Source organism: Globicephala melas, chromosome 15 (assembly GCF_963455315.2).
Source record: "Globicephala melas chromosome 15, mGloMel1.2, whole genome shotgun sequence".
Lineage (NCBI taxonomy): Eukaryota > Metazoa > Chordata > Mammalia > Artiodactyla > Delphinidae > Globicephala > Globicephala melas.
Genome location: NC_083328.1, coordinates 68,210,672 through 68,235,882, shown reverse-complemented (window position 1 = coordinate 68,235,882; position 25,211 = coordinate 68,210,672). Strand labels below are relative to the sequence as shown.

At 42.1% G+C, this 25,211-nt stretch overlaps 1 protein-coding gene across 5 annotated transcripts in view; it reads left to right on the top strand.

Annotated features, from left to right (window-relative positions):
- Positions 1 to 25,211, top strand: part of CHD6 (chromodomain helicase DNA binding protein 6) — a 208,633-nt gene that overhangs the window by 118,665 nt on the left and 64,757 nt on the right. For all 5 annotated transcript variants that reach the window (XM_030843581.2, XM_060284146.1, XM_060284148.1 and 2 more), the window contains 7 exons: positions 832 to 953; positions 2,221 to 2,464; positions 3,654 to 3,830; positions 4,504 to 4,647; positions 7,595 to 7,850; positions 8,638 to 8,848; positions 18,953 to 19,148. In XM_030843581.2, coding sequence (XP_030699441.1) covers positions 832 to 953; positions 2,221 to 2,464; positions 3,654 to 3,830; positions 4,504 to 4,647; positions 7,595 to 7,850; positions 8,638 to 8,848; positions 18,953 to 19,148 — 1,350 coding nt within the window. The remainder of the gene's footprint in view (positions 1 to 831; positions 954 to 2,220; positions 2,465 to 3,653; positions 3,831 to 4,503; positions 4,648 to 7,594; positions 7,851 to 8,637; positions 8,849 to 18,952; positions 19,149 to 25,211) is intronic.

Sequence of the window (25,211 nt, the reverse complement as noted above, 5' to 3'; positions counted from 1 at the left end):
TAAAATTTTCCCCAGATTAATCAAAATTCCAATAGAATTTTAAGGGAACTTGAAATTGATTCTACAGTTATACAGAATACTAAATAAGACGGAATAGCCAAGACATTTTTGAAAAATAATTCCCCATCAGATATAAAGCTGTAGTAATTCAAAAGTGTGGTTTTATTGCAATAAGAGACAGTGCAGTAGGACAGAATGAAGACTCTAGATAAAGCTCCCTGGATATATTAGAACTTATATGATAAAAATGCCATTTCATATCAATAAAGATCAATTACATTTAGAAATTGGTGTTTCATATGGGAAAATAAAATAAGATTGCTATTATGTTCATGGTGAATTTAAAGAATTTACAGTTTTGATTATATAGGCTTTGGGCTTTACTCTAGAAACTAATCAAGAAAATATTTGACCCAGTATATTTTCCTGAGCTGATACCACAAGGACAAACAACAACAAAAAAATTCTGTCTATAGAAAACTAAAAAACCTGACTAATACTGGCTTGTAGGGAAATTAAAATGTAAGTGGGAGTGATTTCTAAGAGTCTCAATAAAGCAATATAATACTTATCAAGATTTTAGGTGGGTCTGTTTCTCTTCTTCATTAATTGCTTGCAAATTTTATAGAGGTGTTCTTAGTTTAATCTGCTGAAATCTAGAAAATACAGGACTGGCTCATTAATCAGAAGACAGTAGCTGCAGTTTGCAGCCAGCTGTAGGACAGCGTTTGAGATTTACCACCTTCCCCATCATTGCCCTGTGTCCCTCTGCACATTTTGCTCCTGAAGCATCATTCTCTGTGTCTTGTGCTCTCTGCTCTCCTTCCCTAGGAGCGACCTGCCTCAGACTCCTGGCAGAAACTTGAGAAGTCTCGAGAGTATAAGAACAGTAACCAGCTCCGGGAGTACCAGCTGGAGGGGATGAACTGGCTTCTTTTTAACTGGTATAACAGGTGCGGAAGCAGAACCGGTCCTGTCTTCAGGGATGATGTTTCTACCAGATGTTTGTGCTTGGAAGGAGATTGTGGGCTTAGCCCGCATGGAGTAGCAATAGCAGAGCGGCAAGGGAGTGCGTCGGAGCCACTGGTTTGGTGGTGATCTTTGCACATCAGGCACACCAGGACTTTATTTTTTATGTCAGATTTGGTTTGGTTTGGTTTGGTTTCTCCAACCAAGAGGAGTGATCTTTAGACATCACCGACTTTGTCCTTTTTTTTTCTTTGCCAGTCTAACCAAAAGGTTGGGCTCAACCTAGATGAAACAAAACCCAGAAGATCCTTTAAAACTGTTTTTTATCTCCCAGTCTTCAGCAAAAGTTGTCTCTAAAGGGGAATGGATCTGGATTCTAGCCCCGACTCTGCTACTTGTTTATGAGCCATGGGTGGCCTAGACTTGTAATACTCAGTTTTCAACTCTGTGCTTTAGTTCCTATCAGAATCTAAATGAAACAGATGAAATTTGAGAAAGATGAGTCGAGATTTTCTTAACATTCTAGAGTGTACCCCCGGTGTCGATTTTTAAAGACAATATGTAGTGGAACAGCACACCAAGCTGGAACTCTGGAGACCTGTGTTCTAGCCTTGTCTCTGCCACCTGTTCACAGTGTGAGTCAGGGCACAGCTCACTCAGACACTCCAGGTCTGGGGTTGCCCACCTGTACAGTCAGAAGCAAGACCGGACAGGGGCCACACTCTTCAGGGGTCACACTCTTCCAGGGTCACAGCTGTGTGCAGTCCATGATTCTGGATCACCACAAGAGACCAGCGTTTTTAACTCTTGACACGGAACTGAGTATGTGGGTTAAAAGTTTGTCCTTTGATAACGCAAGTAATAGACAATGAGAATCATGCAACTTATGTTTCTGTTTTTGCCTTGGCTTCCATGAAGTTTGTCAGGTAGAGAAACTGGCTTAGATTTGAGGCATTTTTTTTTTCTCCTTGTTTCAGTATTATTTTAATTTTTGGTATTTTTAGTTTATACTTAAATGGACCTATTTCATGTATTTTCTCACAAGTTGCAATAGTTCCTTTTTGGAAGTAGGCAGGGTGTGAACAATGATAATAGAAACTTGCTTACGTTGTATCTCTGGAAAATGCTGATAAAACCTTCACTGATGACCTTACAGGTCAAGGTACGCTTCTGAAGTATCTTTTTATTTATACCCAACCTCTGCCTCTTTCCTATATTGATGATGAAATATCTGTGTTTCTTACTCTGTAGAAAAAACTGCATTTTGGCTGATGAGATGGGCCTAGGGAAAACCATCCAGTCCATCACATTCCTTTCAGAAATATTCCTCAGGGGAATCCACGGCCCTTTCCTCATCATTGCCCCGCTCTCCACCATCACTAACTGGGAGCGGGAGTTCCGGACGTGGACAGAGATGAACGCCATCGTGTACCACGGCAGCCAGATCAGCAGGCAGATGATCCAGCAGTATGAGATGGTGTACCGAGATGCACAGGTGAGCCCTCCACCCGTCACAGAGACCTGGGACAGCTTTCTGACGTCATGGTTCAAAACAGCCTTTCTGTCCCTTGTCTTCCAGAGTTTAATGCCCTGCTTTGGGTTACTGTTGGCTTACTCTGTAGAGTCACATGTTTATTGCGGTAGACTTCTTACTCCTTCCTGGTAATTTAATTTGTGATAAAACACAGAATTGGAGGGCATGCTTTCCACTCTGACATATACCAGAGGCTCTTTAGGACACGGAAAGCTTGGCTTCTTGGTTGGCTTACGAAGTTGCTTTTACATGCACAAGGTTTTATCTGAGTTGTTACGTGCTCAGTGAAGAAAGTGAGCGGAGGAATTCGTGTACAAAGGAAGGATTCTCAGCCAGGGAGTTTGGAGAGAGAGAGAAGGTTAACAGATTTGACGTGGAAGGATGAAGAGAAAACAAATGGTTAAAGGCACAATAGAATTTTTTAAGACATTTTTGTTTTTGAACATCTCACTTTGCTGAGTATCCTTGTATGTTTGTTCGGAGCACTGGTTTTTATAAATAAGGTGAAAATTAAATGAACTCAGAGGAAAGGCAGCGCTCACCCCAGAGGTTTCACAGACAGCAGGAGGAGACACTGAGAAGAAATTTAAGACGTACTGTAACGTGAAGCTCTGCTTTTTAAAGCGATGGTAGCACTAAGATAGGCTGAAAGACAAAGGTGTGTCCTGCCTGGTAGCACTTGTCCTGGGTGAGTCAGGATCATGATGTCGAATCTGTTCTAGAACCCAAGTTACAAGGTGAAATTAATTTTACCTGAAAAGTAGCAAAGAGGGTTTCCTTGGGCATTCCAGCTATGCATAGACCAGCTTCTGGCTGGGAATGTGTGAATCAGCACCCATCTGCTTTCCTTATCATGACAGTAAATAAATAAAAAGCTTCCTTTTCGGCCTTCCACATGGCTCCTCTGTCTCACTTTTGTGAGGGTACGTGCTCTCTTGCTTTTGTTTCATTGATGTAATGGGGTCTCTCTCTTGTCCAAATAGCTGGTTCATTGTCGTATCCTCTCTCTTCTCAACTGAAGAAGAAGTGCTTATTGGCTCTCACCTAGATCCTAGCATTTATAGTGTTGCCTCCTCTAACCCAGCCGGTAACCCAGTAGCTGGATTCTCTGGCCCTGCGTAAAGCTTTGTCTTTGCTTCTGTCATCTCAGGGAAACCCACTGTCAGGAGTCTTCAAGTTCCATGTCGTCATTACAACGTTTGAGATGATCCTGGCAGACTGCCCAGAGCTGAAGAAGATTCACTGGAGCTGTGTGATCATTGATGAAGCCCACAGATTGAAGAATAGGAACTGCAAACTTCTGGAGGGCCTGAAGCTCATGGCCCTGGTGAGAGTTGGCAGGCTCTTTGCATAAACACAGGCCCCTTCTGTTCACAGTAGAGGAAGCATTCTTTAGCCATCTGCATGCAGCTTACTTGTGCACAGTCTGCTCACCCTAGATTTTCTTTTTGCCCACCATGGCTCTGATCGTGCAGGAAGCAAATTTCTTTCGTTATGAACTGGGTCAACAATTTGGCCTTTGCCACAGACTGATTCCCAGAGGGACCCAGGGAAATCTTAAATACCATGAAATTTGTGACCTGGAAATGTAAGATGTTTTGGCTTGTTTCCAGGTCCCTGAATGATCTGGTACCAAAGGTGATGGCCTTCAGCATTACTCCTCGGCACAGTGCCCAGTCTGTGGCAGGCAGGCACTCCATAATATCAAATGAATGAATGGATGAATGAATGGGTGCTTTAACTAACGTGAAATTGCTCCTGGGCTCAGGGATGTGAAAGGAAGGTTGATCTGGTTATTGATGTTGTCACACTTATTCTGTAGAGTCACATGTTTTATAACCAACCTCTGCCTCTTTCCTATATTGATGATGAAGTATCATCATCTGGCAAAACAGAATTGCCACCAATAAAGCCCAGAATGCCCTGGCATCATTTTCCCACCAAAACCTGCTGTTTTGGTGGTTCAGACCCTGTTCATCCCGTGCTGTGAATCCATGCAGGAACACAAGGTGCTGCTCACAGGGACGCCCTTGCAGAACTCGGTGGAGGAGCTCTTCAGTCTGCTCAACTTCCTGGAGCCGTCACAGTTTCCTTCAGAGACTGCTTTCTTGGAGGAGTTTGGAGATCTGAAAACAGAGGAGCAGGTAAATAGGAGCCTGAAGGATTTGAGGAGACAATGTGGTAATGACCCTCACCATCAAGGGAAAAACAAGTCACCATGGGGACAGGAGTTAGCAAGTTCTCACATCTCTCGTAAAATGAGCATTGCCTCCTTTATTTCATTTGTTTATGTTGAAGAGGATAAACTGATTATTAGCAGTTCTTATAACTCCAGAGAATAAATGAATCAACATCCAAAATGCCTTATATCCGGCCTCCTGCCTTCACTGATTTCATATGTAAGTTCAGTGATTTTGTTCATAGCTCTGGCCTCAGGGGCTTGCTTCCCTCCTCCTCTGCCTTCTTCATCCTTCATCCCTCCTCCATCACCTGCAACATGTTTCCAGGCTCATTTTCTTGAGTGCAACAAAATACACAGGTAGTGAGGAAAAGAAGGCAGGTGTATATACCAGAGTAGTGGGCAAGTCCAGTTTTTTCCAAATCAACTAAATGTCCTGTTTTCAAAGATCTGGTTCTGCGTCTAGCTTATTAGACTCAAAGCTGTTTCAAAACAAACCAATCTATCTACTACGGGTAGAAATCTCAACTGGACATTGCAGAAATGAGGCAGACAAGTTTAAATGCCGTAAGAGGAACAGTTAATAGAGCTGAGGACTTTTAAAGGCGAGAAAGGTCACATCTGTTTGGAAATTAGGAACGGCTTCATGGAGAAAGTATAATTTGAGAATAGACTTTTAAGGGTGGGTAAGTTTTCAGTAGGCAGAGAGAGAGAGATGATGACTGCTTTGCATAGGAAAAAAATAATCATAATCAGCCGTGGAATTTATTCAGTAGTTGGGAATCGTCCGGGTTGAGCTGGAAACAGGATGGATGAATTGAGGAGTATGAAGCCGGAGGAGTTTAGCGACATATTGTGGGAAGATCTTGAAAGACAGGTTGAAGGGTTTGGTAAGCATTAGAGAAGCAGTGCAGGGCTTTGATTGCAGGAATAATTAGTTCTGCTAAATTAATCTAGCAATGGTGTGAGAGTGGGTTGGGGCCGAGAATTTGGGAACTGAGAAGGTTTGGGAATTTCACTAACAGAGAAATCAAGAGTACACTCTGTGGTCCCAGTCTGTTTGTTTCTTCTTCTGTGGCGAGTCAGACTTTGAGAGCAGTGAGTAATCAAACTTAATTCCACTTCTCGACATTTGCAGTATCTATTGATCTTTCAAAAGCCAGCTCCAACCCTCTCTCCATTTGTGGACCATTAGAAATGCATCCTCTTCTCCCATTGCACTTATTTTGTGGTATGCATTTTTTCTTCTTCCTAGACAATGATCTCCTTGAGGACAAGGCCCACATCTTCTGCAAAGTTGTGTTTGTTGTATTGACCAGCAGTGTCTGGCATGTAGTATACTCTAAATGATTCAAGGTATGAACCAAGTGAAGGGCAAAAGCTGAATCCAGCATGTGGCAGATTGGCATTTGTCCCTGTCTTTAACGATTACCTAGCTGTGTCTCTCCTCTTTGGGTTCTTACATAGTAATTCCTTATCCATTTGGGGGATTACAATCCTAAGTACCATGATTGCTAAAACAAAGCATTCATTAAATGGATTAGATTTAAGATTGGGGTTAGTTAGGAGCAAACCACAAAAACGGCACCAACTGTCTATATATCTGGTTATAAAGTAAAGCATATTCATCATTGTTTAAAACCTGCTCCAGGAAGTAACTCTTCTAAATCACTCTCTGTAAATCACTTTATATTTCATCAGGAAGCATTGGTACAGCCCACAATTTATTTCTGCAGAATCTACCCCTTCTGAAAGTTTTGAACAGCTCTTTATGACTTGAAACTTGATCTTTTGCACTTGCCTTTTCTCTTATTTTCCCACCAGGATTAATCTTATTGGTATCATGTTTTAGCTCAGGGTGAACTCAGGTGCCTTGACTTTGAATCCCTTCTCTGCCCTCTTCTTGGGAGAGTGAGCAAGTCCCTGTGCCAGTGCGGTCAAGTGCGTAGAGATCTGCTGTCCAGGCCTGGACCTTTAGGAGAAGAACAGACAAATCATAGCAAAGCATATGATCAGGCTCAAAGTGCCCCTGAGATGACAGCTTGCATGATGGAGTGGGAGGTGTCGCCTTACCACATTAATGCTCTACATAGTACTACCCCCAAACTTGTTTGCTGCTGTCGTTATTTAGATGTAGGAGGAATCCATTTCCAGATTGCCTCTGCTTCTTTTTCTTTTTTTAATTTGATGTAAATGACAACAACATTATATTAGTTTCGGATATATGGCATGATGATTCAGTATATGTAGTGTATATTATAAAGTGATCACCACAATAAATCTAGTTAACATCCATCACCATACATACGTAAATTCTTTTTTCTAGTGATGAGAGGTCTTAAGGTCTACTCTCTTAGCAACTTTCAAATATACAATATAGTATTACTAACTAGAGTCACCTTGCTGTACGTTACATCCCCAGGACTTATTTATTTTATAACTGGAAGTTTGTACCTTTTGACCCCCTTCATCCATGTTGCCCACCCCCAGATTCCGTCTGCCTCTCACTTTGTTCTTTCAGCATCTTCCCTTTGTAAGGTATCACTTGTACCTTCTAACGTGGCTTAAAATATTCCTCAGGTAATTGCTGCACAAGTGTGCGTGTGAGAGAGAGAGGTTTGTTTTCTCCATCCAGAAGAGGTCCTGTCTTTGTATCTTTCTCCCTTTGTATCTTGTAAGGTTGCCACATAGGTTCTCAGTAATTGCTTGCGAATTAAAACCAGATCCCTTTTTTCCCTTCAGTCCTATTATAAGCTCGTCATGTTCAGGGATCAGGCATGATCTTTCATTTAATCTGCTGCCACAGTACTATGATTAGGTGCTCAAGAGATTGTAGTGAATGTTGGAATACCCCAGTAACGGTTATTGAATCGGGATTGGGGCAGGTGAACAGGTCTCATTTTCCTGGGCAGGTGAAGAAACTGCAGTCTATCCTCAAACCAATGATGCTTCGGCGGCTGAAAGATGACGTGGAAAAGAACCTTGCTCCCAAACAGGAGACGATCATCGAAGTAGAGCTGACCAATATCCAGAAGAAGTACTACCGTGCCATCCTGGAGAAGAACTTTTCCTTCCTGACCAAGGGGGCCAATCAGCACAACATGCCCAATCTCATCAACACCATGATGGAGCTGAGGAAGTGCTGTAACCACCCCTACCTGATCAACGGTGAGTGGGGGACATGGGGCAGGCATCTTGATCGCCAGCTGTCTAATGTTATCAAGTTCCCATGGAATGCCAGGGTGTGTATTCTGACCTTTTTACAGAGTATTAAACTGAGGTTCAAAGAGGTTGATGGATCTGCCTAAGCAGTCTGGCCAGTGAGTATACAGAGCCCTGTTTTGAGCCTACCTCTACCAATTGTCTGCCCATCAGAAGGTGGATGTCAATTGTCAGCCTGCTGTCCTTTGTGTACCTGCGGTCTAGTCCACACTTTCCACTTGGTGCAGGGAGATGTGTTACTTCATTGAAAAAATGATCATGGTGCAATGAGATTAAAACCCTCTGCAGATAAATTAACAGTTAACTATACTGAGTAGAGAACGTGTTGGAAGGTTTTTTTTATTATTTTACAATAAAACTTTTTATAAAATTTTATATCAAAATATGGCTTGGATTTACTGATCCCAAGCTTTTATGGTATGAGAGGTGTGTCTTTTTGTCAGCTTTCTCTGAAGGTTTCTTCACTTGCCTAAGTCAGCTTGGTATTTCAGATCCTTCCTCTCCTTGGTCAGACTTCCCAGGAAAGCAGAGCACCTGTGTTCTCTGCAGAACAGCCCTGCCGCCTCTAGAGCCCTCTGCTGAGGGCATGGGATGGACACACAGCATTGCCTCACTGGACTGTTGGTTTGGGACCTAAGAATTCATTTCATTTTTTTCTAGGCTCTGTCAAGCAGAGGGTAGCTATTACTCTTATAGTTTGTTCAGAGAATAGTTTTGTTCCATTCTTTTTCAGGGGCAGAGGAGAAAATTCTGGAGGACTTCCGGAAAACCCACAGCCCTGATGCCCCCGACTTTCAGCTGCAGGCCATGATTCAGGCAGCAGGGAAGCTGGTGCTGATTGATAAACTGCTCCCTAAGCTGATTGCTGGCGGCCACAAAGTACTCATCTTCTCCCAGATGGTGCGCTGTCTCGACATCCTGGAAGATTATCTCATCCAGAGAAGGTGAGCCTTGTGTCAGAGCTGTGCATCAAGCACTGCAAGCAGTTCCTTTTCTTTGGTGCCTTTTTGATTCATTCAAAAATTATGTTTTAACAAGAAAAAAGCATTAAAAAAGAGACATAAGAAATCTTCTCATAAAGATAGACTAAAATTCAGAGTAGAATCTTATGACCAGTTTTAACTGTCTAGAGTGAATTTCCTAGCCTATGATGTGGAGCCCTTGCTTTGCTTAAAAAATAAATTTTACATGTTTATTTATATTCTCTTTAGTTGGAAGAAACAATTCAGTTAGCATTACAGAAGGTTAAGAAAATAATATTGTTGCTTTTTTCCCTTAATAATGATGAGAAAAATACACCCTGGAAAGCATCACTGTATCAAGTTGCTGAAAGGAGGGCACAAGCTGACAACTGCCAGAAAAAGAACTTGGGGATGTTTTATGTCTGAGCAAACGCTCTAAAGTTTTATGATAGCACTCACTATGGCATCCCAGCTTATTTTTTTGTTCATACTCCTGTAATTCCTTGAACCTAAGTTCCATTACTTATGCAGGTGAAAAGCCTGGGGTGTTACGTGTGGGTTGTTTGGAGTCTATATGGGTACTACATTTGTTACATTATACACTGTACCTTCCATTTCCAGTCATTGGGATACATCAATCATCTGAATGGCAAGTGGATTTTTAAAATTTACTCTTAATCATAAAGACTTCTCCAGATCTTAGAAACTATTAGCCAAGGCATTGCTAGGTTTAAAGGACATCCTTATTTTTATATAGTCATCATAGCAAATCTCTGTTGTGTTAAATGTTCTGCTCCTTAAAGAGTCTGTTTGTCCTTATAACATGTAATTTATAGAAAAAGTATTAAAGGAAACGACCAATTTAACTATGGGTTATGCTGACATTTAATATTACATAAATAATTCTCCAAAATCGGATTAGGCAATAAAAGAATTTCTCAGAGCCCTGTAGTGGAGATCTTTAGGTTAGGAATTCTTGAGACTTACATTGTTTTTTTTCTTTGAAGAATATATTGAAACTAGAAAGCAGTTTCGTATTTTATAAATTCACTATATATGAATTACCAGAACACTTGCTTCTTATGTAAATATATTATCTCACTCTTCAAAATGTATGCAACTACTAGTTTGCAGTTTTTTTTAAAGATACCCCAAAATGTGTAATGAACAGACTTTTGCTAAGTTCAGATGTCTTTATTTAGCTCCCTTATATGCTATTTTTCCTTATCATTTATTGGTTATTTTTGTTTTCAAATTGTCTAAAAATTACAGTTTTTCTTGAAACTAGGGACACGTTATAATACCACCACCTGCTCGAAGTTTCCATTCACACTTGGGCATTTATCTTTTTAGTCTTTTTTTCTTTGTGCATACATATATTTATTGTTGTTGATTTGTTTGAATTGGGATCATATTTTACATTCTGCTTTGTAACTCACCTTTTTATTTAACATACTTTGAACTTTTTTCTTTAATTCTTCTTCTACCACATAGTTTTGATGATCTGCATGATACTCTGTCTTATAGGTTGTTTTCAATTTTTCAGCATTTTAAGGAACTCTGTGAATATCGCTTTGCATTCGTTGTGAACGTTTCCAGTTATTTCCTTAGAATACATTATGATGTATATTTTAAAAAGCATTTAATACATATTTCCAAAACACCCTCTAGAAAGACATTTTTACTGTGTCTTTTAATGGCGTATGAGAATGACTTTTTTTTCATACTCTGATCAATACTGTTTTTGCGTTTTAGTCTTTGCTGATTCAGTAAGCCAAAATTATGGTCTGTTGTTTTAATTTGTATTTCTGATTATTAATGACAGTTTCATATTTATTAGCTGTTTATATTTCTCTTTTTGTGCATTGCTTTATTCATGTTCTTTCTCCATTTTTTTTGTTACTCTTTGCCTTTTTATTAATTTATAAGAATGGCTTGTTTACTTAAGAATATGGTGCAAATACTTCCCCAGTGTTGTTCTTGACTTTTTCTTTATGGCTATGGGTTTTTGTTTGTTTATTTTATTCTTAGAAGTTTTAAATTTTATAATAGTCAAATCTCTCAGTCTTAAAACAGCTTTAAATAAACTTAAGTACTTATTTATGCTTAAATTAATATGCTTAAAAAGGCTTCCCCCACCTCTCAACTATGCAGTATTCTGAAGTATTTTCTTTTCACTCTCTTATGACTTCTTTACCCCAGCTCTGCACCCAACAGGATCTTCTGACTTTAATATCATCATTACTTTTCTCTTTTTGATTTAGTTTTTAAATTTTCTTCAAAGTTATACATGCACATAATTTAAAGAGCCAAATTATTCTGTTAGACCTATGAAAAATAGCATTTCCTGATACCACCACATACCCCCAGTTCCCCCCCACCTGAAGCATTTACTTTAAACTCCTTATGCTATTTCTTTTGGTGTTTATAGCTATATCTCTAAGTAATGTTAGTAGCTGTAATTTTTTTTTTCCGTTTTAAGTATTATCTGTTCTCACTATGGAAGATGAATATTTCCCTTCTTTCACTGCCCCTCGTAATTACCACATGTGCAACTCCTGTCCTCTCATCTTCCCAACCTGCCATTCAATACTTTGGGTTAAATTAATATTCAGTGTTTATTATGATTTATGTAAATGCTGAGTTATAGCTCAGCCATGTAGTATGCTGTTTACTGTTTCTTTCTTGCACAATTTTTATTTTTCCCTGAAGCTAAAAATTATTTTTTATTCGGTGCATATTTTTAAATATACTTATTATAATTCAGCTCCAAAATTTACTCTGGTTGTCTAAATCTCCTCTTGTTACGTTCAAGCACATCAGTTTCGTTTCTGAGCCGTCTCTCCCAGGACCTTCTTTCTTCTCTCTGGGCAGTTACCCTTCCTGCCTAGTACACAGTTGCCATCTGTGATCTCTCTTCCTTTATCACACTGACAAGTTTCTTTCCTTCCCTCTTGAGTCAAATCTTGTTGGTGGATCCCATGTACCTCTTTTGGGAGCTTCTGAGAAAGGGTGAATGATAAGTGAATTTGAGACTTTGTCAGAATGTTTTCAGTTTACTCTCATTCTTGAGCAGTAGTTTGGTTGAGTTTGAGGTACTAGGTCAGAAGTCACTTTCCCACAGAATTTTGAAGATGTTAGTTTACTGTCTTCTAGCTTCCAGAATTGTTGAGAGGTTCACAGCCCTTCCAATTCCTGGTCTGTGTATGTGACATGTTTTTTCTGTTCAGAAGCTTTGATATACCCTCTTTGTCCCAGTCCTGTGAAATCTGACAATGAACTGGGTTTTGTATGGTGTCTGTTGAACTGGATGCTTTGTAGGTCTTTCCCATTTGAAATTATGTTCCTTCAGTTCTGGGGGATTTTCTTGTATTTTATCTTTCATTATTTCTTTCTGTTTTGTTTTCTCTTTGTGAAACTCCTGTTATTCATGTCAGACCTTCTGGTCTGATCACCTAATTTTCTCTTTTCTCTACTTTCCATCTCATTATATTTTGCTGTACCTCTGGTAGAATACCTTTATTCTGTCTTCCAACTTTAATTCCTAGATTTTCACTGTGTAATTATATTTTTAATTTCCTAGTTTTCTTCTGTAATTTTTCAGTCTTTATAGCACTCAGCCGGTTATCACACAGGTGCAGTGTTTTGTCATTCTGAGATTAATGATGATAGATTTTTTACAATCTTCCTACAGTGTCTGTTTTCTCAAGTCAAATTTTTCTTTTTGTTTATGTCTCTGTCTTCCATAGTAGAATTCTGGGTTAGCTTTTTTCCCCCCTCCTTTCAGCACTTAGAAGTTACTCTATTGTGTTCTCACCCCCGTGATTTCTGATGAGAAGTTTTGTAGTCATTTAAGTGGCTGTTCCCCTATATATAATGTATTGTTTCACTCTGACGACTAAGATTTTCTTTTAATTTTCAATTTGCAGCAGTTTGACTGATGTGTGAAATTCATCCTGTGCAGAGTTCACTGACCTTCTTAAATTTATAATGTAGATCTTTCATCAAGTTTGGAAAGCTTTAGGTCAATAGTTCTTTGATTTCTCTTTTTTCCTTTTGCCCTGTTTTCTTGTTGCTCTGTGAGACTCCAATTACCTGTATGTTTGACCTTTAGATATTGTCTCACAGCTCCATAGGCTCTGTTCTGTTTTTTCTTTTTTTTTCAGTCCTTTTTCTCTCTCTTGTTTTGTCTGTCTTCAAGTTCACTGACTCTTTTGTCTGTCATTTCCATCATGCTTATTAAGCCCATCCATTGCTTTCTTTATTTTAGAGATTCTATTTTAGTTCTAAGATTTCTATTTGTTTCTTAGTGTGATGTTTTGTTTCACTGCTGCAATTTCCTATCTTTTCATTCATTATGTACATTTCTTTACTTCGCTGAACATAATTATAAGAGCTGCTTTTAAAGTTCTTGTCTGTTAATTAAAACATCTTAGGTTTGACATCTGTTGTCTTTCCCTTTAAGAATGGGTCATGTTTCCCCTGGACATTGTGAATATTGTGTTGTGGAGATTCAGGATTCTGTTATATTGCTGTGATGATGTTGATGGTTTTTATTTGGAGGCAGTTAAGTAGGTGAGTCTCAAAATGCAAATGCTGTCAGCGTCTCTGGTAGGTAGCAGCTCCAGTCTCAGCTCAGACTACTTTCAGTCTGCCCCAAGCATGTGTGGGTCAGAGGTCCACCAGAGACTTAGAAAGAGTTTATACCCGGTGTGTGGGGTTCACCATCTCTGTCTCTTTACTTTCTGGCAATCCCCCCTCACCCTCTGGCAGTCCTGGTTGCCCCAGACTCCTTCTCTTGCTGCCTCTGGTCAGAAAGATAGTGGCTTCTCATCAAGATTTATAGCTGCCCTGCACCTTTGCCATAACTCTGGCTTCTGTCTGGCCAAAACCACAATTTCCTGTTTCTCTCCAAAATCTGCCTGCTTTCCTTAACCCTCTGGTGCCCTCAGATAGGTTTTTCTGTTCATTTGTTTTGTTTTTGTATTTTGCCCAGATTTTGTGGTGGTTGTTTACTGGAGGATTGATGTGTTAAGACCTTGCCCCTCCACACCAGAAGCAAAGCCTCAAAGGTCAGAGGCTTTCCTCAGATGTCTGGTTTTGGCTGCCAGATGGTAGGCACTATCCAGAGATTAGAAGCTCTGGGCATGTGGGCCAGCTTGTTGGCTACCTTATTCTCCATCTGTGAACACTGTCCGTCTAGCTGGACCATTTCATCAGGGAACCTCCAGTGTCAGTGCTTTGGGATGTTTTTCTTCCTCTCTCCTGCCCAGAGGGTGGGAACTTGATTGAACTGGGAGCTGACTGTGGGGAAGGGGTGGAGAGAGGTAGGGAGGTCTCAAGATCTCTGCTTCTCTTCCCTTTTTTAGTATGGTACCTCTGCCTTTAACTGTGTGGTGTCTCCTAAGGTAGAGAGAGGTACAGATCTTTTTTATCCTCTCAGCACTGGGGTGGATGATGGATAGGCTAACAGATACTTCAACAGATATTCAACCAGTTAGTTCCCTTGTTTTTAGACTTTCTGTATCTCCACTTTCAGGGATACCTGGTGCCACCAATGCCTGATCCCTTTGGATATTCTGCCATATTGAATTAGGTTATTTCTCACCTGGGATTCTGCTTTCTTCAAATCAAATATCACTTGGTTTACTTTCCAAGTCCCAGAATTTTCTCCTGTTCTGTTTGTAGGTTTATTGGGGGGAAGGCATTATTATGCATTTTTTAAAAAATCCCTTTACCTATCATTTTTCTAGACATTTGAGGAGATAAAAGAATTAAATGTACATGATAATTCATAATCTTTAATTGGACTTCTTTGATTTATTTTTTATATTTCAGTCTTCAGTCCTTCTACAATTTTGGTAGAGGGCATATAATGGGGGTCTAATTTAATTTATTCCCAAATATTTTTGATTGTTTGTTTAATAAATAGTCCATCTTTTCCCCCATTCATATAAGACAGTATGCATAAAATATATTGAGATGTTTGCTGGGTGTGTATGTAACCTTTCTATTCTTTTTTTTTTTTGCTGTACACGGGCCTCTCACTGTTGTGGCCTCTCCTGTTGCGGAGCACAGGCTCTGGGCTCACGAGCCCAGCTGCTCCGCAGCATGTGGGATCTTCCCAGACTGGGGCACGAACCCATGTCCCCTGCATCAGCAGGCAGACTCTCAACCACTGTGCCACCAGGGAAGCCCCCTTTCTATCTTTTGATCAATATTTCTATTCCTTTGCTCATATATTATTACAGATGAACTTCAGAATTGTTCAGAATTATTCTTTTCTTTTTTTATAAATTTATTTATTTATTTTTGGCTGCATTGGATCTTCGTTGCTGTGTGCAGGCTTTCTCTAATTGTGGTGAGCGAGGGCTACTCTCCGTTGCGGTGTGCGGGCTTCTCATTGCGGTGGCTTCTCTTGTTGCAGAGCACAGGCTCTAGGTGTGCCAGCTTCAGTAGTTGTGGTGCGTGGGCTTCAGTAGCTGTGGCTCGCAGGCTCTAGGGTGCAGGCTCAGTAGTTGTGGCACACGGGCTTAGTTGCTCCGTGGCATGTTGGATCTTCCCAGACCAGGGCTTGAACCCGTGTCCCCTGCCTTGGCAGGCAGATTCTTAACCACTGCGCCACCAGGGAAGTCCCCAGAATTATTATTTTTTAATATATCCCTGACTACACCAGTCCTCACTACAGAAAAAAAAATTATATATTTACATATCTGTATTTATCTATGTGTACCTATATCCATTTGTTGGGATTTTGATTGGCTTTTACACACGTAGTAGGGTAGAATTGACGTCTTTGCAGAATTGAAGAACATGATATTCACTGCACTTACTCAGGTCTTCTGTATACACTGTTGATTTGGTAAATATTTATAAGGTACCAACCTTGTGCTGAGACCTCTATAGGTGTTAGGGACATGGTGACCAAACCGACATGACCCCTATTGCCAACTCCTGCTTATTTCTTATTAGGGTTAATTGTAAGTATTTTATATGTTTATGGCAGTCACGAACGGCAGGTTTTTGTGTGTTTTTTTCACTCTTTATGTTCTCCAGCTGGTTATTGCTGGGAGATGAGGTTGTTCATTTCCCTTCAGGCCTTCTGAGGTAAACATTTCCTGTTGTGCCAAAAACGTGTCATTTCCACCACCACCACCCCCGCCCCCACCCCCACCCCCCGAGTACCCAGAGGTTTTCCAGAGTACCACCTGCTTCTTGTTGATATTCGACAGCGACTCAGAATTACAGTTTGATCGACCACATCAGCTCCTAGGGATTTTGTTCAGAATGCAGTTGACACAAAGGGTTAATTGCTGCACTGATGTCTGGTGCGAAAATTTAATGATGTCTGATTTCCTCACTCAGATTTACTAGCCTTCAAGATTTTCTTTGTTCTTGAGCCTTGTTGTCATGCCAGCTGTCAGTTTGGTTTTGTTCCCATTTAATTTCATGCCGTGCTCATACAGGGGTGAGGGCATGGCCAAAGGATCTGGCTCAGGAGTGAGGGGAGTGAGGAACAATTTAATTGAACTCTCAGATCACCGGCTTTTTATTTTAGTTTTGTGTTCTTCGAGAGCAGTCCCTCAAAACTGAGTGATAGAAATGAGAATTAACGTTCTAATCATCCTGCCCAATTTCTAAAACTGTGTTCTATCATAGATGGCCAAACACTATCCAATTTTATGGGAATTTCTTTCCCTAGGTGATTGCCGAGCTATATCATCTCTATTTATTGCTTTCTCCTCCTCCTTAACAGTATGCTCATTCCCCACCTCAGATCTGTGGGCATCTGGCTCCTCTCTGCTGGTTTAGGGGTGTCTTGTCAAAGAACATTGAGTCCTGTATGCCTGCAGCACTAATTGTTCACGTGTGTGAGGGTGGGGTAGTGGCAGCTATCATTTAATTGAATCTCAGCCCTGTCTTCTGACTCCAAATCCTGTGCCTCTTCCACTGCATCACATACGTGGCCAAACGTACGAGTAACTCGGTTCAGTTCCTAGGTGCATTGATTCATCGCAGTCATTTTGGATATCTGTAGTTTCTCTTCTTAACCTTCCGATAGAGTTACAGGTTTTCCAAGTTCACCAGAGTCTCTTACTTACCTTTATTTTTGTCTTTTAAGTTTTTAGGGAAATCTTCCTACTGCATTGAAATATAGGGTACAATGTGAAGGCCATACAGCAAACTGGTTAAGAGTGTGGACTTTTGAGTCAAATGGATCTCACTTACCAGCTGGGTGACTAAGCAAGTTATTTCGCTTGTGAGGCTGGTGGTGGTGGTGGTGGTGGTGGTGGTTTTTGTTCTTGATGTTTTCTCAAGTGTAAAATGGGGAACTGCCTCACAGGATTATTGCCAGAAGTAAATGTGATGATGCATATAAAGCATGTATCACATATCGCAGTGCCTGGCACAGAGCTTGGCACTTAGGAGCTTACTGCTAATATTGTTGCTGTGGCTGATATTAATAAAGATGATAATTTTATCTGACTGCTTCATAGTTGTATAGAATTCAACCTATGACCCTTAGCTTTTAGCTTAGGACAAAATCTTCTTAGTCTGCCTTCATGACAATCTTGTAACCACCACTGCTTTTATTTGCTACTGTAGTCTCATGTATTATTCTTAAGTTTATTGCATTAAAAAAGAAGAAAGGAAGAATCTGCACCTGTAATTCCAGATGTGGGTGCACTCTAGCTTTGTAAAAAGAAGACAGTCTTTTTGGACTTGGGTCTTTGCTTTGTACGTGTCCCTTCTGAGCCTGAATTGGTCTGCTTTCTCTACCTGTATTTCCTTGGGTGATTTCTCACGTGGATTTTCCTTTTACTCGAGGAAGTCAGGATTATGTTGCCCAATTTAGTTATCTAGAGCCACTCCCCGCCAGAGTCATCTACCCCTAGAGGATCTATCCTTAGTCTCTTACCAATTGTTTATCTGAATTTTTAGAGATCTGATTTCCCAGATTCTGGGCTGCTGAGAAGGTTTTTGTCAGGATTCATGTTCTTGACTATCGTGGGGTCTAGGATGTCGTCCTTTTCTCACATGGTTCCTATTACATATACTTTACCAACCAGTTCTTGCTTGTTGGTCAAAATTGGGCCCAGGGTAGCATCCCCATATTAATTTGTTCATTGTCAAGGGGTAAATAAGAAATAAATAAGACTAAGCAGCTATCCAGATTGGTACTATGTTTTAATTCTGTGCTGATTACATGATCTCCATCATAAACAAACCTTCTGTGTTTTCTAATTGGATGGACAGATGCTAATAGGCTCCCATAGCAGTTTAATTTCCTACTCTCTTTCCTTTTACCTTCTCCTCACCATGCTTTCCACCCTTAATTCTTAACTTTCTACACAGGTATATGCCTTCTTAATGATATTCAGCTTTGCTTCCTCACTTTATCTTCCTCTAAAGATTCTCCTGGCTTCTTTCCAACCTGACACAGCTCAGAAACCTTTCCTGTGATTTCTTCCTACTTGCTTGGCAATATGCTGCCCAGAAGACCTTGGTTTCAGCTACAAACCTGGAGGTTTTGCTTTCTACCTCTGAAGCTTTGAGGAACTGTTAGGATAGAAATGACCAACCCAGACATGAAAAGACTGCCTGTCCATCCAGTCTGCTTCCCATTTTCAGTCCATCCAAAAGCAGATGGAGCCTGATTCGCACTCTGATTCCGTGTTACGAGTTCTACTGAAAGTAGATGGTTGAGGCTTTTATTTGCTTTTCCTGGTCTTATGATTAGATTCAGTGCAAGAAAATTGGGAAACACTTGAGAGTAAGTTTGCCTGGGCAGTGGGGATTGATATTTTATGTTTACAGTTCCTCTAGTCCTCCGTAGTTTGGCTGGTTTTTTGTTTTGATTTGGTTTTCGTTTGTTTTGAGAGAGGGGGACATATTGCAGTGCAGTTTTAGGTGTCTGCCCTGCTGCATATGTAGAGGGGGGATTCCTTTTAGACCTCTGACATTAGGTCCATATTTAGAAGTGACGGGTTTAAGGCCGTTAGTCAACAGCTTCCTGCGTTGTTTCTTGTTCTCCACTGAAGTCATGATTAACACCTGGGCTTTCGTTCGTTTGGGTCCCCTCAGATACACCTATGAGCGAATTGATGGGCGAGTACGGGGAAACCTGCGCCAGGCAGCCATCGACCGGTTCTGTAAGCCAGACTCAGACCGCTTTGTCTTTCTTCTGTGCACCCGAGCGGGAGGCCTGGGGATCAATCTCACAGCTGCCGATACCTGCATCATATTTGATTCAGACTGGAACCCACAAAATGACTTGCAGGTAACCGTTAGGATGATTGCTGTTTGCCTTAGCTGTCCCTGAATCCAAGAACATCATGACAGGGCCCGGCTTAGCTATAGAGAGTGTCTGCCATGCTCCATGCTATTGCTATGGCTTCGGCCAGGTGGCAGGCTTAGGGCCTCGGTCAGGGTACAACTGAATAAAAAGTAAATATCGAGCCTTCCCACGAATCCAAGTGGTTCTTCCCTTTTACTACAAATCAAATGGTATTTCACAGTGGTAGCCTCCAAATGTAGATTGGAACTACTGTTTATCATCAGACATAAAGAAAGATACGAAGCTTGACTAATTCTCTAATTCTTGACATACGGATTGATTCTGGCGTTTTCACTCACTTTGTCTGTTAGGTGGTCATATGTCGTATACAGTACATGAGATGACCCAGAGGGCTAGGAAACTTCCCTGGTGTGGCAGGGGTGACTGAGGCTTCCCCAGTAGCTCATTTGCTCTCCAGTGAATGCAGCATAGTAGGGTTGATGTGGGCCCGGTTAAGCGTATTTGCAGATTAAATTTGCTCGTTTTAACCAAACTGAATAATGGTGGCTTGAAAAGATTATGGCAAAGATTGGAGCTAATACATTTTAAAAGCAAGTGTAAACAAGCAAATGACAGAGCTAACACTTCTGGTTCAGAATTCCTCATCAACCCCGTGTGAAAGTAAAAACAATGACATTCTAGCCAGATTGCACAATAAGTCAGTCCGAAAGATTCTAACTTGTCAAGAAGGCTATTTTAGATGACAGTTTTACATCCATTATCATTAACAGCAAACTTCATCCTGAGTGTGTATTGGATCTTGGGACATCTGCTGATACTCAGAGTGTGAGTGTGTGGCTCAGAGAGCGTTGGGGACCTCAAAACCTTTTTCATGATACAGGTGATTGATAAGAGAAGTTGGAAGGCTGCTGTTTCACAAAACTGAGGAGGTGCCCTAGGGGATACTGCCGGGAAGGGATGCAGAGAAAAGGAGCTAAGGTGATGGGTATCCGGGCTTCTTCTCTACCTACCATGTCACACAGAGTCATTCTGCTTTGTCTTTTTCATTTAACGAGTTTCAAAATAACATTTTGTTTGAAGAAAACAATCTACTAGTTGAAAAACCAGTGCTCTAAATTATTATGTTGGTGACAGCTGGGTAAAACGCAGGAAAAAAAATCATCGTAAAACAAATTCTGTGGCACTATGTTCAACGTCCAACTTGAAAAATCAGTGGCTATGGCCAGCTCCCCATCAGGCCTTTCTGCTGGTGACGGGATATTTCGGTCAAAGATGACTTGCTAGATATGACGAATAACCAATATTTTTTTTCTCAAATAACCAATTTTTAAAGGAGTTAACATAGTCAATGCCAAAGTAATAATAATCAGTAGAAACTATTTGATCAGGTCACCAGCAAGAACCTGATTAGGATAGTGATGTAGATCAGGGGGTGGGAGACTATTGCCAGCGGGCTAGCCGCCTGCTTTTAAAATAGTTTCATTGGGATATAACCACACCCATTTGTATACCTGTTATCTCTGGGTGCTTTCATGTTACAGTGGCAGGGTTGAGTACTGCAACAGAGACCTCATAGCCCACAACATCTAAAATATTTACTATTATAGAAGATGTTTGCCAACCCTGAGACAGATGGTTCCTTAAGTAGTAAGTTCTTGACCCCTGTAAAGTTCTGTGCTCCTTTGCAGTGCTCACCTGACTGTGAGGCTCGGAACCTGGGCCAGTGACGGTATGAGAAACGGGTGGCCGTTTGGAGGCCGTGTTAGCTGGGCACGCCTGAAGGACTTTCAGGAGAAAAACTGAAAGCATAGGGCTGGCATTTAGAGACAGGTCACTGTCAGAGGCAGAGATTTTGGAATCATCATGCTTCACCTAGTGAAGTCTAGACATTGAAGGTGAAATGCCAAGAAATGGAAAAAGCAAGAACGAGAATGACCAGGCCTGAAGGAGAAGGTAAAGTCCTCTGAGGTGATTGATTTGTCTGTACCAGCCAGATGGGGTGGGTGGCGCTGTCCAGAATTAGGGTCTGGGGAGAAGGGAGCAACTTTGGAATGGCCCCTGCTGGAGGAGTAGCAGGAGATGAGTAAAGGAATAGCAGTAAAGTCCAAACTGAAATTGGATAGTGTGAGAGTTCTGTATGCCAAGTCAGTTTCTGAACTTCTAACGCTCAACCTCAGTGGAGAAACAAAGACCATGAACATTCGGGCGACTTAGCTAGGAGTGGAGAACACTTGTAGAAGAACGTAGCAGAAGGTAAATGAGTGTCGATGTCAGTGAACAGCCCCAGGTCCACGTTAGAGTTAGAATTCCTCAACCTGTGGTCTTCCAGACTGGCTGCTTTTTTGGTTATTTTTATTTACAGCTTGGTAACCAAGAGGAAACCCTCCTTTATTTTTGAGATGTCTGACCAGACTAGGTAGGAATGAAAGAATTGGCAAGAATAGAGTAATTTTCGGGCAGGGAATTGGGTCTGTGGTTATTGGGGAGTGGGATTGGTGGACTGTTCTGAGTTGCCCCCAGAGACGGAGCTAGGTTCTCGGCTTGCGTGGCGTGGGGAGGAGAGCACGAGAGCTGGAGACTGCCCCCCGAATGGTGCGCACTCAGCACACTCTCCCTGGCATCTGCCCTTCACCCACGTGCTGTGAATGTGATGTAGAAGACAGAGTCTGGAGAGCAGGGTGCTGAGACCATCATGTGGTTCACAGGACTGCAGCTAAATCAGCTGTGAAAATCAGCGAAATGCATTCCTATCCCTAACAGAGCAGAAAACTCAACCAGGCGGCTCCCTGGTACTGTCCTTGCTAGGAAGTTAGGTCATGTTAACTTGCACACAGTCGTTCACACATATGCACGTATTCTGATACTTTTTGTAAATGAGTGAAAGCTTTCAGTCATCTTTAGTTCTTCATGGTTATTGAAGAACCACAATTCCTACTCTGATACAAGATGATCGTATTTCCTTTAGAAATGGGCTTGGCATAGAACATTCATCTGTGAGTGGATTGAAGCACATGCTACCTGATATAAACATCAGGGCCACGAAAAGAGAGTCCCATTATGAGCGTGGTCTTACCCTCTACCCTAGTGGAATTTTAGCATAGCTCCGGAGGTCAAGTTCAGATGGTAGAACATGTAAGTGTTCACTCTGGTCTCAAACAGCCTGGACAGATGTGGTGCAGTCCGTGCTTATCCGGAGTCGGGACAACATGGGGAAGCAGTGACAGTGCCAGGACACTGCTTCTCGACCCCTAGGCAGACCCCCTTCGAGCCTTGACAGGGAAGCCAACCTGCTTAGGGGGAGGCTGGGCTCAGCCCAGTCCCTGAGGCAAGCCTGCAGACAAGCCAGCTTCCATGGCTGTGGAAACAGAGCTGCACTGTCTGAAAACTCAGCTGGAAGTCAGAGAGCAGAGTTACCTTTTCTGGTGCTTTTTTGTTATTATGAAAAGTTCATTCATTCAGCCTTCTGGTCTTTTGGCTGGGGTTTCCTGTGCTTTGGGGGTAGAATTAGAGGCTTAGGACTTGCTAGAGAAATATGTATGTTTTTAAAACCTAGCTGTTCATAAATCAGATGACATTGGATGTCATCCTGTTTCCTTTGGTCTCGTTAGAGTCTGAGGAGTCCAGTAAATTGTATTTCTCTCCCTTTTGCCTCCAAAAGAACCAGTTAAGAAATAGACCCAGGAGTGCAAAGGATCAAAGCATCAGCTTTAATAAATTGTGATGGTGGATTAGATGGTATAGCTTGACCTGTAGCCAGACTTAGACTTCCGAGGACTCCTGCACTTGTGCACCCTCATCCCACAGTTAACCTTGCCCACTGAGAACTGCTGGCAGCCACCTGCAGAGCAGAGGCTGTCCTCGTATGCCTGCAGTGACAGAGGGGGGACTCTGCCCTCCGCAGGGGATGGGGGGGGTGAGTCTATAGGAACTCGGACCGGATCTCCCGTTTCACTGATGAGATCAGTCATTCCTTTGGAGTAGAGAGGAAGGAGGCGAAAGAGACTGTTGTGTTCCTACCTGGGAGCCGACATTCCCTCCCGGAAATATGAGGACAGAGAACTAGGGCTCCTGCTCTCGTGTCTACTCCATCAGCCCTTCCCAAATCCTTCTGCTCCCCTTTCCAGACAAGTGAAGGCACAGGGTCCTTAGGTTCCAGGACAGTACGTTCTAGTAAATCAATTTTTAGCTCCCTTTATTAGGGAGGTCTTATCTAGAGGATCAAGTAAATGCCACACCCTCTCTCAAACCTTGAACATGTCTGTGTTAGCATCAGTGTGTGTGAAAAATCAAACTGTGCCTTCACCCAGGAGGGACAGCTGTGATTCAGTCCTGGTACGTCAGCTGCAGCAGGTTTTGTGTAGGTCTTCTATAGTACCTGTAACCCCTGAGTTCAAAAAATGGCAAAGGGTGCTTACCGTAGCCTGAGAAGGGAAAAGAGCAGTGAAAAACTGGTTTCTTTACTTCTTCTCTTTACCTCTTCTCACTGCTGCCAGCTCTGAGGGCTGAGTGGGCCTGTGGGAAAAGCAAGGTACCGTGCCACCCTTGCAGAGGCCACAAGGTGACAGTGGTAGCACGGCACAGGTCCCGTCCTTCCTGTGGATAAGGTTGTCCCCGAAGGGAGAATTCAGGAAGCCTGGGCGCAGGTGTCCTAGCCGAGAGCACAACCACAGGGTAATGCGGCTCCTGCCTGTGCCGAGGATTGTGGAAGGGAGGAGGGAATCCAGCCTGAGGAGCCAGGGGCTTGACACTCCGCCCCAAGAAAGCAGAGGTGCCGGTTCCCTTTGCCACTCCCTCTGCCGCCATCATATCGCTGGCACCGCCTCTTGCTTGGTAGAATGTATGCCTGCACTTGGACGACTAAACTCTATTTAGTTTACTTTTCCTCGCTGGGAGAAAGTAAGGCTTTGTGAGTGCTTCATTACATGGTCCAGGCGTTCAGTGAATGTTTGTTATGTTTGTTGAACACTGGAATGTGCCGGGCACCGTTTAAAGTGTTGGAGACACAGCAGTGACCGAGACCCATGGTGTGTGTGCTCTCATGAAGCTTTCATTTTAGTGGAGCAGGCAGGCAAAAAAACAACGAAAAATAAGTAAGATAGTCCCAGATAGCGATACTTACTACGAAGAAATGAAACAGGATAAGAATAATGGGGATTGGACGCCCTGATGTAGAGGGTGGTGTAGGAAGGCTTCTTCAAAAAAGGTGACATCTGAGCAGAGACCTAAATGATGGGGACGGGGATCTTAAGTTATAAAATCAGTAGGAAGAATGTTCCAGACAGAGGGAACAAGAAGTGTGACGACTTAGAGTGGGGTGAGCGTCGGTGGTGCACCTGAGGCAGGTGGGACAGGTGCTTACAGTACAGCGTCAGTCCCAAATAAAGTGAGTCAAGTTTCTTTTCAGTACTCTCCTGCCTCTCTTTTCAGTGTCCTCTCTTTCTCACTCCCTGCTCCTTTTTTCTGCTGCCCAAAGCCCCCTTTTCCCATGCTGTTAACTTGCCTCTCCTTGCTTCCTATTCTCAGCCAGGTCTTGACTGACTTATGACACATTTATTGAGCCCTACACACCAGGCCAGGCCCCGGGGAAGGAAAAGTGCTCAGGGCTTTTGAACCACGCAGTGGAAAAATAACAGTGCAATGAGCAGATATTGGCGTTCTTTCCCAGAGGTGTTTACATTTTCAGAGGGGTTGATACCTCTCCCCAAAGGATAGATCTGGAGCTGGAAATTTCAGATTCCAAAGTAGGCCTGCAAAGGAGATAGTTGAGGGAGGGCAGCTTCCCAGTCAGTGCCCACTGATCCATACTGCACTGAGAGCCCCTGACTCCTCTTCTGATGAGTAGGTGGCCAGCGGATACAGACTTTCTGTGTGCCAGGAGAAATGTAAAATTGCTGGACGTGAAATAAAATACTCATGTGTAGAAAATGAACTGGGGAAGTGTCCCAGCATGCTAGACGTGGCTGGGTTCTTGTGGGACTATAGGTGATTTTTTAACCTCTCTGATGATGTAGATTTTCATTCAGGTACAAATAGTATTTCAAAGTA